This window comes from Nannobrachium achirus (genome assembly GCF_963921795.1).
Source record: "Nannobrachium achirus genome assembly, chromosome: 12".
NCBI classification, from domain to species: Eukaryota; Metazoa; Chordata; class Actinopteri; order Myctophiformes; family Myctophidae; genus Nannobrachium; species Nannobrachium achirus.
In genome coordinates, this window is record NC_137832.1 from 46810218 (window position 1) to 46827049 (window position 16832).

The 16832-nt window shown below is 41.4% G+C and overlaps 1 protein-coding gene across 5 annotated transcripts in view; it reads left to right on the plus strand.

Moving 5' to 3' along the window:
• slc20a2 (solute carrier family 20 member 2) overlaps nucleotides 1–16832 on the plus strand; it is a 59469-nt gene that overhangs the window by 26878 nt on the left and 15759 nt on the right. For all 5 annotated transcript variants that reach the window (XR_013962602.1, XM_080739273.1, XM_080739275.1 and 2 more), the window contains 8 exons: nucleotides 3261–3837; nucleotides 8687–8827; nucleotides 9544–9629; nucleotides 11988–12084; nucleotides 12227–12346; nucleotides 14545–14775; nucleotides 15139–15778; nucleotides 16076–16261. Coding sequence is in view for 4 of the 5 variants with exons in the window: in XM_080739273.1 (XP_080595399.1) it covers nucleotides 3543–3837; nucleotides 8687–8827; nucleotides 9544–9629; nucleotides 11988–12084; nucleotides 12227–12346; nucleotides 14545–14775; nucleotides 15139–15778; nucleotides 16076–16261 (1796 nt within the window). In the remaining variant the exon portion in view is untranslated. The remainder of the gene's footprint in view (nucleotides 1–3260; nucleotides 3838–8686; nucleotides 8828–9543; nucleotides 9630–11987; nucleotides 12085–12226; nucleotides 12347–14544; nucleotides 14776–15138; nucleotides 15779–16075; nucleotides 16262–16832) is intronic.

Consider the following 16832-nt stretch of genomic DNA (forward strand, 5'->3'; position numbering starts at 1 on the left):
TTAAACGGGGACAAAACTATGAAATGCAATCTGGTCTCGTGGAGATCTGAGCTGCCCCTTTGTGTGTGCGGTGTGGGCGGTCGGGTCGGGGGGGGGGGAGGTTGTGGTCGACTCTGATGTCAGATGCATAGTTCACATCTTACTCTGACTATAACAGGTCTCTTTATAGTCTCAGTGTTGACAGAAAAACCTGTCAAAGAGTCAGATTAACCTGCCAGAGTCAGATTTGATTTCTTTGCATACTCTGATTTACTATTGGGGCTATCCGAGCTGTCCTCAACATCCCTCTCTGGAGGGCTCTCTGTTTTCATCAAAACCTCCACTACAACATAGAGGTCAAAATGGGAAAAAGATCTAATATGATATATCAATATTGTGACAACATTGTGGGGAGGCCTATTGGTTCTTTCACAACATATATACACAGCAATATGTTTGAAATGATGATCAGTGCTCTGTCTGTCAGTTCTGAAGACGATATTTAGTCTCCTATTCCTATTGATATTGTATTGCCCGGCTGTATTTCAACATCATCCCTCTGAATATAGTTTAATAATTATTTATCTTGTCTTATGTTCTCATAAGACAACTCTTCCTTGTGTGTCATGTTCAGTTCTTTCTATTTCATGTCTCACCTTTTTTTTCACCCCCAAGTCATTGGCATTATTATTATTTTAAGACGGGGTGTAGCAACTCATAATGTAATAACGGCTCATAATGTAATAAGGGCTCATAATGTAATAAGAAAAATGTAATAAAAACTCATAACGTAATAATCAGCTCATAATGTAATAAAAAAACGAGCGCATAACGTAATAATGAACTTTTCAATAATGTAATAATGTAATAATGTGTTACATTAAGAACCTCCACATAGGAGGCTCATAATGTAATAAAACTTCATAATGTAATAATGTATTTTTATTACATTATGAGCTGATTATTACATTATGAGCTTTTATTACATTTGAATTATTACATTATGCGCTTGTTTTTTATTACATTATGAGCTGATTATTACATTATGAGTTTTTATTACACGTTTTTATTACATTATGAGCCCTTATTACATTATGAGTTGCTACACACCCTGCCAACGTTGTTGATTAAGAATGGAGCACTATCTGCTAAACATGCAGCAAATGAATACATATGGGGATCATTTAGCTGTACAAAGAGCATCCACAATGTTCAACATACAGTTTGTGATTGTATCGACACTGGGTGTTGATGCAACATCGATAATATCCCCATGTGGTCAGTATGACGATAGTCTGCCATTGCTAGTTCTGGGCCACTTTGTCGAAGGTCATGGGGACCATTATGTAAGCCTTGATGGACCAGTCACACACTTGATTCAAAGAGCGCACCACTTCGATATGTCCAGAATTAGGGCCAGAGTGAGGTAACGGGTCAGGGCCAGAGTGAGGGCCTTACGGCGAGAGTGAGGGCCAGATTTAGGGCCAGAGCAGGGCAGGACCCTTCATGGTGCCCTGTGCTTGGACCTAGTTTGTTGTAGGTTGACCATATTTTCAGCCGCTCAAACCGGGACGTGAACCACTGTTGCCTAAAACCGGGACCCTAAAAGCAATGCGCACGTGCGTGCCCATTCTCTAATGTTCGTGCAAGCGCACATACACCGCAGGGTTGCAAACAGGCAGTGAGTGATTAACAAACAGCCTCAGCGTTGAATTCAGACACGCAATGAATTTGTACATGTTTTCTGATTGGTTAGTTGAGCATGTTTTCGTGAAAAGAACATGATACATGTCTATGCAACCACTGAAAACAGATACTATTATTGGCACAATTTTGTAGTGAATGTTGAAAAGCGGGACATATTAGTGATATTTATTTGAGATATTTGTCGGGACAACGGGACACGCAGCTTGAAAACGAACAGTCCCGGGATGTCTGGTTACCCTACGAATAGTGTGGTCTCAGTTGTTATATGAGACACATGAAGGTTTCCTGTGCAAATAAGCCGAAAAGCTTACTAGGATCTCCCTTTAGTTGACCTTGTACCAGTGAACTGTACTGTCATGAACCTTTTCCTATGCAAACTTCTAATAACGTCTTCAATCAATCAATCAATCAATCAATCAGGGATAGATAGCATCTTAACTCTGCACTGAGGCGCTCCAACACAATAGTGCACCAGTTATTTTAGAGTTGTGCATACTAGTGCATACTGAGGCGCTCCAACACAATAGTGCACCAGTTATTTTAGAGTTGTGCATACTAGTATCCACCTAACGTTTCTTCAAACCCCTTAAGTGTAACCAGTCATTACAGACAGCAACGTTAGCTTAGCTTAGCTTAGCTTCAGCACGTCAAGCCCTATTATAAATCCGTCCCTGGGCCAGAGTGAACGACTGGGTCAGGGCCAGAATGAGGGACAGATTGAAGTGGTGCACTCTGACTCTCCTCTGCTTCCTGGACTCTTTGAATCAAGTGTGTGACTGGTCCATCAAGGCTTACATAATGGTCCCCATGACCTTCAGCAAAGTGGCCCAGAACTACCAATGTACAGCTAAATGATCCCCATATGTATTCATTTGCTGCATGTTTAGCAGATAGTTGCTCCATTCTTAATCAACAAAGTTGGCAGGGTGTGTAGCAACTCATAATGTAATAAGGGCTCATAATGTAATAATCAGCTCATAATGTAATAAAAAACAAGCGCATAATGTAATAATTAAAATGTAATAAAAGCTCATAATGTAATAATCAGCTCATAATGTAATAAAAATACATTATTACATTATGAAGTTTTATTACATTATGAGCCTCCTGTGTGGAGGTTCTTAATGTAACACATTATTACATTATTACATTATTGAAAAATCCATTATTACGTTATGCGCTCGTTTTTTTTATTACATTATGAGCTGATTATTACATTATGAGTTTTTAATACATTTTTCTTATTACATTATGAGCCCTTATTACATTATGAGCCGTTATTACATTATGAGTTGCTACACGGGGCTCTTCAACGCCTCGCAGTGCGAGCCGTTGTGAGCTTTTGGCTAAAGTTCTCAGAATATGGATGCTAGGGTTCAAGTGCATGCATACAAAAAGGAGAAAAAAAAGTTTCTATCACACAAAGATTTGGAGGACCCCCTGTAGTAACTCTGAGGACCCCCTAGGGGTCCCTGACCCCCTGTTGAAGACCCATGTTTTAAGATATAAGAAAAGTGTAATGCTGACTTTGTATGACACTGATCAGTTTGTTTTTCCTGTTGTTTCTCCGGCAGGTGAAGGAGCGTGCAGACAGACTGTCTCAGAACTAAGCTATGGAATGCCCCCTGCACCCACCAACACTAGTCTCCACTCATTGGACTGAGCTCCAAACGCTTAGTTAGCGCTTGTGCTTCTCCCCTCAGACTGTTCACAACCAGGGGACGAAGAAAAGGAGCGAATTACGGACAATTAAGTCCTTTTTGCCAAACGCACAGAGCACCTCATTTTAGATCAGCTTAGCTGGGTTTATTTTCTCTATTCTTCTGTGGAGTTAGTTTTGACCTCGAAAAATCAAAATGGGTGTGGATCTGGAGCCGTATCTGTGGATGGTCATCCTTGGCTTTGTCATCGCCTTCATCCTGGCATTTTCGGTGGGAGCCAATGACGTGGCCAACTCGTTCGGAACAGCAGTAGGCTCTGGCGTGGTCACGCTGAAGCAGGCCTGTATCCTGGCGTCCATCTTTGAGACCCTAGGGTCAATGCTACTGGGGGCCAAGGTGGGCGAGACCATTCGTACGGGCATCATAGATGTCACCCTCTACAATGAAACGGTGCCTGTGCTCATGGCTGGGGAGGTCAGCGCCATGGTCGGTAAGTTTTCATTTAATCAAATGTGTTTCTGGGTGGAGAGGAACTTGAACTTGTGCCAGAGTTCAAGTACCTCGGGGTCATGTTAGACTCAACCCTAACCTTTAAAAAACATGTAAAAAAGGTTACAAACACAATCAAGTTCAACCTTCAGAACTTTAAACAAATCAGACCTTGTTTGGCAGTTAGTGCTGCTAAATCTTATCTCCAATGCATGATCCAATCACACATTGAGTACTGTTTCACAAACTGGTCTTGCACAGGTATAACGATTCTCAAACCCATTGAACAGCTATATAAGAGTGCGCTTAAGGTATTCGATAGGAAACCCCGCTCATATCACCATTGTAATATTCTTCAGAGGTACCGTTTTTTGAGTTTCGCTAATTTTAAGGTATTTAAACAGGTCAGTATCATATATAAGACCCTAAATGGTCTATGCCCACCTCCCCTAAAGGAATTCATAAAAAGGAAGCCCGATAGAGGACTCAATACTAGAGCAATCACTAGAGGGGATTGCGAAGTACCGTACCGGGTAACCGCTTTTGGAAAAAACACCCTTTCAGTGCAGGGATGTTCAATCTGGAATGACCTACCTCTAACAATAAGAGACTGTTTGTCATTTCCATCCTTCAAGTTCAATCTAAAAAAATGGTTAGTTGACAATCAAACCTGTGACCATGTATAGTTTTAAGAGTACAGCTCATGTCATGTACGTATATTTTTAACTTTTCTTTTCTAATGTAGGGTACTGTTAGTAATATGTGTCGTTTTGTCGTTTTCTCTTGGTTGAGGAAAATAGTATTTGTATGTATGTTCTTAGGCGCCCTCTCCTAATGTAGGGTTACTGTTTGTTGGTATGTATTGTTTTGTCTTCATGTGGGGACTACGGATGAAATTTAGCATTCTTGCTAATTCCGGCTTATTTACATTGCTTTCATGTAGTGTTCATTAATATGCATTGTCCCGTCTAAATAAACAAATAAAGTAAAGTAAAGTAATGCTATAGAAAACAAGTTCTATAAGGCAGCACCATTCTGAACGGTTTCCTTCTCATACCTGTCAAAGTTTGAACTGATAGTCATTGAGAAATAATTGTCATAAAAAGGTAAAGAATGTAGTTTTAGATATTTTGACCATGGTTTTGATCTGCAAGTTTTACAGACCTGAGACTATCTCGGGTCAAAGCAGATTGCAATATGTCAGACACCTGACTGAATGTTGATTCACAAGTTCACAACTGTGTAATTTTTGTAATCACGAATGGAAATACTGACTAGAAGGGAAGGGACACCGCTGCAGACATGATTCTAACCAACGTGACATGAGCCCACCAAATTGCACCTTCTTAAAAAAGCTTGTTTGAATCTGTACTGATTCATATTTGCTCAACTAATTAACTACCAACAACAGAGTCAAATAGCGTTTGCAAATAATTTACTCAAAGGTTGAACAACACTGCTTATTATCCTAAGCATCAACATCATTAACTCCATTCATAGGATCTGTAAACGGGTCTCTCCGCAGAGATCGTCCAAGCAATCAAAGGCATGTGGAGTTCTCATTATCTACACTAGTATATTTCTAAGATTCTGCGTGGAGATTGGATTGTGGGTTTATATAAAACGCTTACAGTGACTCAGGACTAAATTGGTGCATGAATTAAACCAGCAGGAGGGTCAGGTTTAATTTAACCATCATGCTTTCCTTCACGCTTGGCACCAACAGAGGCCCAAAGAGTGTAAACACATATTACTCTAGAGCCCATGTGTACAAAACCTCTAAGAATAGGAGCACTGATCTAGGATTACAGGTGGTCCGGTCACATGCAAGTAAAAGACTGTAAATATCAGATCCATGGGTATAACATTTTTCACTTATCTAAAGCTGGAAACTGTAGTTGGCTAGTTTCAATGTGATGATGATTTATTTTTCTTCTCTTGTGTCCTGAAGGGACATCACAGAGTTTCTCTTGTGTCCTATAAGCTGGGCATACACTGCACGATTTTAGAAATGCAATCTTTTACTACTACGCATACTCTACGTTCGCGATATTAAGCCAAAGCCCACGATTTATGTGCTCACACTGTACGGCCGATAATCAAGCCCGATTTGAGTGCTCACACTGTATACTGTCATAGGCCTCCCATTCGGCTCTACTTTCAAATGAAATCAAGTTTAATTACCGTTAACGTTTCTATCTTTCATATTTATTTTGAAATTGACAAATGAGACAGAAAGGTCCAATCTGACTCACAGATATTCTCTATACTCTTGCTTGGGTTATCATCTTTGTCTCTAGAGTGATTTAAAACGAGCACACCCCAAAATCAACTTCACTCAGGCCTGGCGAGAATCACTTCACAGAGTTGACAGAAAGTTGCCCATAATGTCATGGATTCTTTTAAGACAAAGATGATAACCAAAGCGGTCTTTGGTGTATGATATTGGTGAGCTGACTGTCATTGAACACAATCAGACAGGCTTTTCTGTCTCATAGACAGTCAAGGAAAGGAATAGAAGCACTGCATGCTGTAGGGCCAGCAGATGAAATAGTTTGTGTGTGTGTGTGTGTGTGTGTGTGTGTGTGTGTGTGTCTGTGTCTGTGTCTGTGTCTGTCTGTGTGTGTGTGTGTGTGTGTGTGTGTGTGTGTCCAGTGCTGAAGTGAATGGGGCGGAAGAGATGGGCGCTGCAACAAAATACATCACTGCATGCATTTGGTGGTTTTAAATACACTCTGCATTTTTCATACGTGGCACGTATTGTCATTTGCTACTTTGCATAGGTGCATTGAGCATGACACCAACCAACCACCAACGTTTTCTATCAGAGCAGTCAATCGGTCCTCACAACCTGCTGTACACAAACGACACCCAATGGTGCTTAGATTCTACACGACGTATGGCTCATTTTTGGGTCTGAATTCAAGCTCAAAATCGCACATTGCATGCCTGCCTTAAATTAAGGAAGAAGCCTAGTCTATGCAATTATTGTATTGATGTGTGTTGTTCTGCTTATTTGATGAAGTGCGAAGTGCTGAAATTATTTATCTGTGAGTTTTTGTAGATTCCTCACTGCACTGGCATAATCTTCCAGTGCGTATGAAAGTATGTTTGTCAAGGAAGAAATTAACCCCCAACCTGCTTGTCAAAATGACTACATTTTCCCTCAAAATTGTCAATTTAAAATTATGGCATAATTATAGTCTGGAACCTAAATCAACAATTTTCAGTGGAATCTGACGTTGCATATACTGTATCATAGACTATGATACAGTATATGCAACGTCAGATTCCACTACAACTATGATTCATAGTTGTAGCTTCAATACAAATCAATTTTCTTCAAACGTTTACCAACTTAAAACGCAAGTAAAATGCTTCCAAATGTGTTCAAATACTGTTATTTGGCTGTAACATGTCAAGCCTTGTATACAGAAAAAAGCTTGGTTGATTTGAAAGCCAAAAAAAAGCTTCAGTTCAATGAACGAATAAATAAAGCCAGTAATTGGGGAGCAATTTAGAGGCAGTGTTGATCTTCAGATTTGTCCCTTTTTAGGACCGTCCACACCAAGTACTATAACTACTGTAGAACTTAATACAGATCCATCTAAAGAAATATATATATATATATTGTGTAAAAGTAAAATATATATATTGTGTATAATTACAATTTTTAAACTTTCATACATTCTAGTAGATACTTGCACATGCAGTGAAATATTCATATAAATAAATAATCCATATCTCAAAATATTACAATATTGCACGAGACCACTCAAAACAAGGATTTATGATACAGAAATGTCAACCTTCTGAAGTCAGAGGTTCAGTGATGATATTGGGTGCTATGGCATCTGCTGCTTTTTTACACACTTACACAATATTCTAATTCATAGATGGATCTGTATGAATCCGTTCACCGCTGTTGTGTTGTGGTCTGACTTGAGTTCAAATGGTTTTTTTTTTAACCAAAAGACTTTAAATGATAGTGCTTGGCGTGGACAGCTCTTTATGACTGTTTTATACTCTGTTGCGTGCCATTGTAGTGCAGCAAAAATAGATTGTCTATTTTTGGTGTGCGACACTGGTGTGAAACTAACTGGGGTCTGCCATAGCAGCCACTGGTATAAAAGTATACAAATCTACACAGCTTGGCATAAATCCAAGCTAGACTCTTTCCTATGCTTGTATATCGTTGTTGTCGGGTAGAAACCTTGTATATCCTTTTTTTTTTTTTTTTATATAATTTTGATTGAATATAGCTGCTATTTCACTAGTTTTGTGCGACAGTGTTGTATGGTGAAGCAGGGCTTTACGTTACGAAAACAACGTACAAATTGAAACTTGGAGATACAAGGTTTCGACAGTGATGATATACAGTATGTGGAGGCTTCACAGCCTCTGATTGTGAGACGGTGTTGATTTTCACAACAGATTTTCTTAGTTTTAGTCAGTCTTTTGAACAAAATTAAATTTGGTTTTTAGTCATATTTTAGTCATCTGAAATGTTTTACCTTTAGTCTAGTTTTAGCCGACTAAATATATGATTTTAGTCCACTAAATCTACAGTTGATTTTGGTTGACAAAAATGTATTTTGGCAGGCTTTGATGGTTTTACCTTTGGTAGCATGCGGAAAATAGCTGATCTACAAGCTCACTCTGCTATTTTCAGAGCGCAACCAAACATAAAATTACCTGTCTTTTAGTTCTACTGGATTTCTTCTCCTCTAGTCCCTCCCTAACATTTTTGTCTAGTTTTTATTTGTTAAAGAAATTCTCTCTCTCTCTCTCAGTTTTAGTCGACATTATCAAATCTTTTCTGAGATGAATGCCTGTTCTCCTCCGGACAGGGTCAGCCGTGTGGCAGCTCATCGCCTCCTTCCTTAAACTGCCCATCTCTGGAACCCACTGCATTGTGGGCTCCACCATAGGCTTCTCCATGGTGGCCATCGGCACCAAAGGCGTACAGTGGATGCAGCTCGTTAAGATCGGTAATGAACACGTGTGTGCCCTGCCGACACCCACATTCAGTATCGTATTGTTCTACACTCAGACATGTCCTTACTGTACATGCAGAGCCAGCAGAGCAAAATTGATGTTTGTTTGAAAGTGAATTGTGTGTGTGTGTGTGTGTGTGTGTGTGTGTGTGTGTGTGTGTGTGTGTGTGTGTGTGTGTGTGTGTGTGTGTGTGTGTGTGTGTGTGTGTGTGTGTGTGTGTGTGTGTGTGTGTGTGTGTGTGTGTGTGTGTGTGTGTGGCTGTATTTCCAATATATTTACTTCTACTCCACTACATCTCGCATCCAAATATTGTACTTTTACTCTACTACATTTATTTAAAAACTTAAGTGACGTGTTACTTTGTAGATTTTGATTATTATTACAAAACATAAATTAACAACTTCAGCCCTGTATACATTTTGGCCATTTGCCGATCTAGCATGTAGCTCTGCTATTTTCAAAAGATTTTCATATTTGAAAACTTGAAATGGGACATTCTGCTCAATGACTACTTTTACTTTTGGTACTTTAAGTACATTTTGATGCCAATAATTCTTTTTTTTTTTACTTTTAGCCAAGTACATTTTGAATTCCGGACTTTTAGTTGTAACAGAGTATTTCTACATTGCAGTATTGATACTTTTACTTAAGTACAACAGTGGAGTACTTTTTCCACCACTGCTGATACGTTCTTTGTGTTGTGCTGCAGTGGCATCATGGTTCATCTCTCCGCTGCTCTCTGGAATCATGTCTGGATGTCTGTTCCTCCTCATTAAATACTTCATCCTCGACAAGGTTCGTTCAGCCCTGCACCATTTGTCACATTACTGTATAAATGCTTTATATCCCCTGTTATATGTTAGATTAACATTGCTTTCTTTATCACTGTAGTTGCCAGTTGTCTAGGAATATATTTAGTTAATTGACTAACAGGAACTCAATGCTGAGGCTCTCGGACGCGCACTTTCGAGCTAATTTTACCAACCAACAACAGCACTGCACTAGGGGCTAACAGAGTACATGCATATAAATCAATGCCTTTAAGGTAGCGTACTTGTTAAAACAATTTTGCCAAAAGCCTAATTTGTCATGTTTGTAGTCTTTTCCCACACTACAACTCTTTTATTTACTACATTGTTACATTTTTACATCATGCACATTGTTACAAATGGCAAATAATCCTCTTGAATAAGTATAAAGTGCAATATTGGGACATGGGATTGATGGGCATTGCATATTAGGCATAGACCTAGATGATAGTAAGAAAAACTACTAATATTTGCCAATATTATTTTTTTGCCATGTGATGGAGTGGTACAGTAGGTGTACTAGCACTGTACTTGTGTCTCGCACTAGTGCTCTGCGTCATGTCTTTCACAAGACTTGCAATTCTTTGATCATTTCCAGATTTGTTGACTGACATCGTGTATACTGACAGTTCTTGTTATGTCTTCCAGTACATAAGTATAATTCGCCATAATGGTCTTTCTTACTGGAACCGAGCAATAATTATGTTTGACCCATAATAATTTCTCCACAAATCCTGGAAACGTTGACATCTTGGACGGTGTCTTCGATTCAGCGCTCGACATGTTGCCTTATTTAAGATATGCACAGTGGAGGTTTATTTCTCAAACACAACTTTGTTTTGGTAGAACATCTGTATTTTATAGACCATGCCAGACCATGCAAGTCTGTCCTGAGAGATTACTGGACTGTAGTCCATCGCCACAAACACTTTCTGCTTAATTTAGGCTATAATAGTAATGTTACATCCTAATACATTCAGCATCCATTCACTGCGTCATAACAATAACTGTAATGTTCCTACTGCAGTGCATAGTTACCGGTCCGCGCATCGAAACGTTAATAAACGCACATTCAAACGGATTCATAGTTTGCGTTGCATGTGAGCATCTTGCAAATGCTGTACTGCTGTACACATACAGACGTATCAAAATAATTTCAGCACAGAAATCCATTGGATTTGGCAACACGAGTGGTTCTTGTGTAACATGCAATCACTGACTAGACTAGGAAGAGAAGAGTGTAAATCATCCTAAAGGCATATCCATGGGATTATGAGTGGGTGATTCATATGGGTAAAACAGGTTATAATTATGAACTCAGACAACTTGCTATGTACCTGGGTCAAATTCAGGGAGGGTTCATAGTCAATGCCAGCCACTTGTGTCTGGGAGGCTAAAGGACTTTACACATTGTATCCACCTGTTTCCGCAAGACTTTACTGTACATAAAACATGCACTACGGCTGCTTATTTTGTCTCATTAAATTCGGAAAAGCCCCCGGCGGGAGGTGCCAGTACTGATCCTTTCCCATTGTAGCAGAATAAGGAGCAGTACTGGCAACTGCCGCCGGGGGAGTTCCGGTTGAATGGGAAAACATTACAAAACTAGCGATTTAAGCGGTTGTTTCATGCCGTAGTGCATGTTTTATGTACCGTGGGATGGAAAATCATACTCTGGGAGCGTGGAACTACCTTTACTTTTTGGATACAATTTCGGGAAAAGGGTGATCTACCTCGATGTGGAGGCATTCTACCCCAGCCTGTGATATCCCCGTAGGACCTCATCTCGGAGCACAACAGTATGCAGCAGAGGGTGAGGTTCTATACGGGGCTAGTCTGACTCTGAACTAAATATCAAATACTGTGATGTGATTAGAAATCTGTCAATTATTAAATTAGACCAAAAGTCTCACTCTATTCACTCTATTCAGAGCAATGTGACTTTTTGTATTGGCATCGATCTTGGTGTGTAATGAATGGCCTTAAGCGTACCATTATTCTAGCCAGTCTAATTCATTGTGTTGAGGTTAACAACCTAAAAGGTGTATGGAAATGATATTATTCCAATGACTTGCTATTCATGCTATCCATTATGTGTAGTAAGCCAGCATATTTTGTCCTTCAATGAACCTCACATGCAGCTTGTCATTTGATCACAGGCTCATTATTATGATAGCAGTGTGAGCAAAATCCCCCCCTCCCCCATGATCAGATGATTAAGCACTTGTGATTACAATTGGACAAAGCCTAAAGATTTAAAACAAATACAATAAAGTAGATGCAAAACAGCCACGAGTGGACGGATCTCAGGACCTGGGGTTTGTTTGTTGTTTTATATCAATAGGATGACTCTGTTCCCAATGGGCTGCGAGCCTTGCCCCTCTTCTATGCCACAACCATAGGGATCAACACATTCTCCATCATGTACACTGGAGCTCCACGTAAGCACTCTCTTGAAATGGATATCATCTACACCTTTTTTTAACCAGTGATTAATTATCTTGATCAATGTACAGTAACTAATTGCAAGGCATTGTTGTTTCTCGTGCATATTTCTCTGTACCTGCCGTGTGTTCATTGTAGTGCTGGGATTGGAGCTGCTGCCGGTGTGGGCCATCTTTCTCATCACTCTGGCCGGCTCCCTGGTCTGTGGTCTGGTGGTCTGGTTCGTTGTCTGTCCCTGGATGAGGAGAAAAATAGCAAGTAGGTACTTTATGTGTTTGTGTGCGTCTTCTGTCTTTGTTTGATAAAAGTAGTAAAAAACTGAAAACTGAAATCAACCTCGAAAAGGTCGCCAACATTTTTCTGTTACCCTTGAGATGAGACATGAGACAAGAAAGAGTTCATCATTCAAATGAACAATTTTTTTGGGGGAGATACCGCCGTTGGTAAACAGTGATTTATTACTGCGATAACTCAAAATCCATGAATCCATGAGTCCACCGCACCAGCCCTAGTGGTTAGCAGCATTTTGCTTTTGAAAACCCCACTGTATGTTAAACAATACTGGTTACGTATGCATGTGGGGTCATGTGCAGATCTTTTTAGTAACGTATCTGTGTGTGTGTATGTGTGTGCGTTCTTTGTCGTGATGTTTGAGAAGCGAGTGCTCTGAAGCCGGCCCGGATGAGCCAGGCTTGGGCATAGCACACACTGTGCTCTGACACCAAAGAGCCACTGCCAGCGGATGTGTTCTCTCCATGGCCACTGCCAAGGCCTCGAAAACCTCCTCCAAAGAACTCTGTGAATGTGGTTTAGTCTTCTCTGCCAAGTGCATTTGAGGCTCGAGTTGTTTCCCATCTGTGTACCGCAAAGACTGGGGGGGTGGTAAGATCACAGGCCACACTGCTGAAGGCAATCAGTTGTGACAATTAATCCTACGTATGCAACGTGGCCTTGTTCTGCTGGGTGGGTATACCTGTGGTTTATTAACACACACAGGGTGACTATCCCGACTAAAGTCAGACCCGATTTTAAGTTGGAATATAACGTTTCCTATTTATAAACCGTAGATGCAGTCTGTGGCACCCGGCACTGATGCAAAAACTGAAATTCCCATAATCCTTCCGGAGTCACCTGGAAATGAAAGCTCTGTTTTCTGCAATGGATTGCTGTGAAAGAAAATGCATTTATCTCGTAATGTCCAGATCGCGTTCTTGTTTAAAACAAGCCCTTCTCTACGGAGCATAACAAAAGCACGGATGGTGGCGGTTGTAATTTTTCTCTTCTGGGTGAAAGAAAATACATACATGTATCACTGGACGGGAAGTAATTAGATTACATTTGGACCGGTGGTGTGTACAAGGAGTCTCGGAAATAAGGTAAAAACACTGAAAAGCCCTGGCATTGGCTACTGATTAATTAATTATATACCTCTACCTGGCAACAAATGTGTTTAAAAAAAGCACAGGACAACATTATACTCTGTGTGCTGTCTTTTCTATATCTGTGATTCACATGTGCGGTGACAATTGTATTCATCAGTTGAAAGAACCTACAAGCTTTGCTCAGGTTCATTCTTTTTTACTGCAAAATCCTTTATTCGACATAAAGGTAATAAATGAATGTAGTCACATGTAGCCTGCAGTCACAGCACTATGCTACTGTAGGTGCTCAGATTCACTGCTATTGTGGCAATGACTCTGCTAAAGATCTTACGCTGGTACAACAGAAACGCCACACTACTTGAAACACTTACTTGTGTGACTGAGACCAAATTGACCTGTTGCATATTGTGGTGTGACCTCTGAATACCAGCCAGGATTGTGAGTGATATTATTGGTTCTAATCGTCGCAACTGCATCCATCAAAGTGAAATGTCTGGTGACTGAGAGTGTGTGTTTGTGTTGGGGTGTGTTTGTGTTGGGGGAAAAGCAGTCCGTCAGTGTGTAAATGGGATTAGTTTGTTTTGTAGGATCAGCTGATGTGCCTGTATTCCGGTTTGTTCTGTGCGGAATGTTGTCGTGTAGTCACAGGCTGCTGCTGTTCTGTATTTTTCTCTTGTTCTAGGCCTTTCATCATTCTAACGTAATCTTGGTGCATTAAAAAAGGCATGCATAATTAATAAAATACAAGCCTCCGGTGTTTCTAAAATCACATTCTGGGTCTGCGTGCCCTCCCCACACGCAACTCTCCTGTAAACCAAACAATATACTGTTGGACCTCCTACAGACTTGAATTTATTAGCCATTTTACTGTAAACAATATTCACAACTTGAAAGTCTGTGACCGAAGAAGTATTTGGTATAGTGTTCTATCTGAGTGTTGAATAGCAAACATCAACGGCACCTCTTAACCAGCACAGAAGACGATGGGCACTGGGTGCACCTTGCTCCTCTCTGTGCTTGTTGTGGTACCACATGTCCATCTTGTACCCCTCCTGCTGCTCTTGCTTACCACAGGTCGTCTGAAAAAGGAGCAGGCTCTCTCTAGGATCTCCTCTGAGAGTCTGGACAAGATTCCCGAGGAGGAAGAGGAGGGCCCCGTCTTCAAGGAGCTACCGGGGGCCAAGGGAACGGACGAGGCCGTGCAGCCGCTTACCGGGGGAAGCAGCGAGCGGCGCGACTTCTCTGGAGAGCTCAGCAGCAGCTTGGCTAACGGGGGCACCATCCTTCCCAACGGCAGGGCCTATGGTGAGATTCTGTCCAGTGATTTTAAATAAGATGTTATAATAATATGAAATGTCAAAGCTATTAAATCATTGAATGGAAATGTTATGTTCTAGTTCATAAGCATGTTATGCACATCCTTTTTAGGTCAGGTGCAGGACAAAATGTGTAACGTGTAAGAAAAGTCAATTATTTTTAAGCTTTTAGGTTTTGTAACTTGTTTTGTCCTGTACCAGCGCTAGAAAGGATGTGCGTAACATACTTATGTCTAGGCCTCTATACAGCTATTATTTATAATGGGGGACATTATATCTCCATCATAAACGGTAATATATTTACTAATGGATAAAATTGAAATGTTATTTCTGTGAATTTTCCATCATCCAGGTCGCACTAACTCGATGACCAATGGCACCCTGAAGTCGCCCATCTCCAACGGCAGCGTGTTCGACGGTCACATGCGCAGCGATGGCCAGGTGTACCACACTGTGCACAAGGACTCTGGCCTGTACAAGGACCTGCTCCACAAGATCCACCTGGGCCGCATGGACAGCAGCGACTCCGAGGGCCCCAAGCCCGACAACAACTACCGCATGCTGCGGCGCAACAACAGCTACACCTGCTACACGGCCGCCATCTGTGGCATGCCCGTGCAGCCGCTCGTGCGCACCGAGTCCCGCGATGACAGCGAGAAGCTGGTGGAGGGCGGCGGCAGGAGCAACAGCGTGTCGTACTCCAAGAAGCGGGTGCGCTACGACAGCTACTCGTCGTACTGCAACGCCGTGGCGGAGGCGGAGATCGAGGCGGAAGAGGGTGGGATTGAGATGAAGCTGGCTACGGAGCTAGAAGCGACGGAGGAGGAGGGCGGCGCAGGAGGTGGGGCCCCGGGGGGCCCCGTGCCCCTTGATGACCTGATGGAGGAGGAGCATGAGGAGAAGGACAAGCCTGAAGTGTACCTGCTCTTCCACTTCCTGCAGATCCTGACGGCCTGCTTCGGCTCCTTTGCCCATGGAGGCAACGATGTCAGGTGCTGGTGTCTCCCCCTGCTGCTCACACTGCATATGGCACGCCATATGGCAACATAATCACTAAAGCACTACATGACAGTGATTTGCATGAAATATTTGTGTAAATATTTGTCGTAAAATGTGATTTCCTCAACACTTTGTGATGTGCACATGGGTTTTATTATTTTATTAGGTATCCGTGCTTACATTAGCACAAAGAAATGTGTCAATTCAGAAAGCTGACCTGCCTTTTCAACACTATTATGTGATTAGATTGATTTAAATCTAATGTGCTCTTTTACTCCCCTCCCCTGTAGTAATGCCATCGGGCCCCTGGTGGCGCTGTGGATGATCTACGATCAGGGCGGGGTGATGCAGGACGCCGCCACACCCATCTGGCTGCTCTTCTACGGCGGTGTGGGCATTTGTTGTGGTCTGTGGGTGTGGGGTCGCCGTGTCATCCAGACCATGGGAAAGGACCTGACTCCCATCACTCCTTCCAGGTGAGGACGAAATATGGTGGGGGTGCGCATGTGTGCACGTTCGGTCTGTCTGTCTAGTTGACATCTCTATTCGCTGGTACACACAAAAGACCTGATCTTGCTGATGCTAACAAATCAGCTCCAGTAATAGTATACAATGCCTAGCTGGGAAGGTTTTTATGTACATGCAGGTACACTGGAATGTAAATAATGCACATATCTGGTGCTTTACAGTGTTATCTGATGACTTTCACGTGACATTTCAATCGTCCGTAAAGATAAATGTGCCCATGCTGGCAGTAAACAGAAATGTGACTACGTTGTTGCTGTGAAATGTATGTCTGTGTGAAATGGCTTGTCTGTCTTGTGTTTGGACCTAATGGTTGCTTCTTTTTCAGATGTCATAATATACCAAGACGTTGCTTTAGTATGTCCGAATCTGTTACTTTTTATAGAATGGGGAAAAAATGATCCAATGAATCCAATGTAGTTAGTATTTAGCAGAACTGTTTGGAAAAAACTGAACGGCTACTCTTCTACCTCTTCAGCCACTGCTGCAGACACAGTAAAATTCACAGGAATAACACGTTGA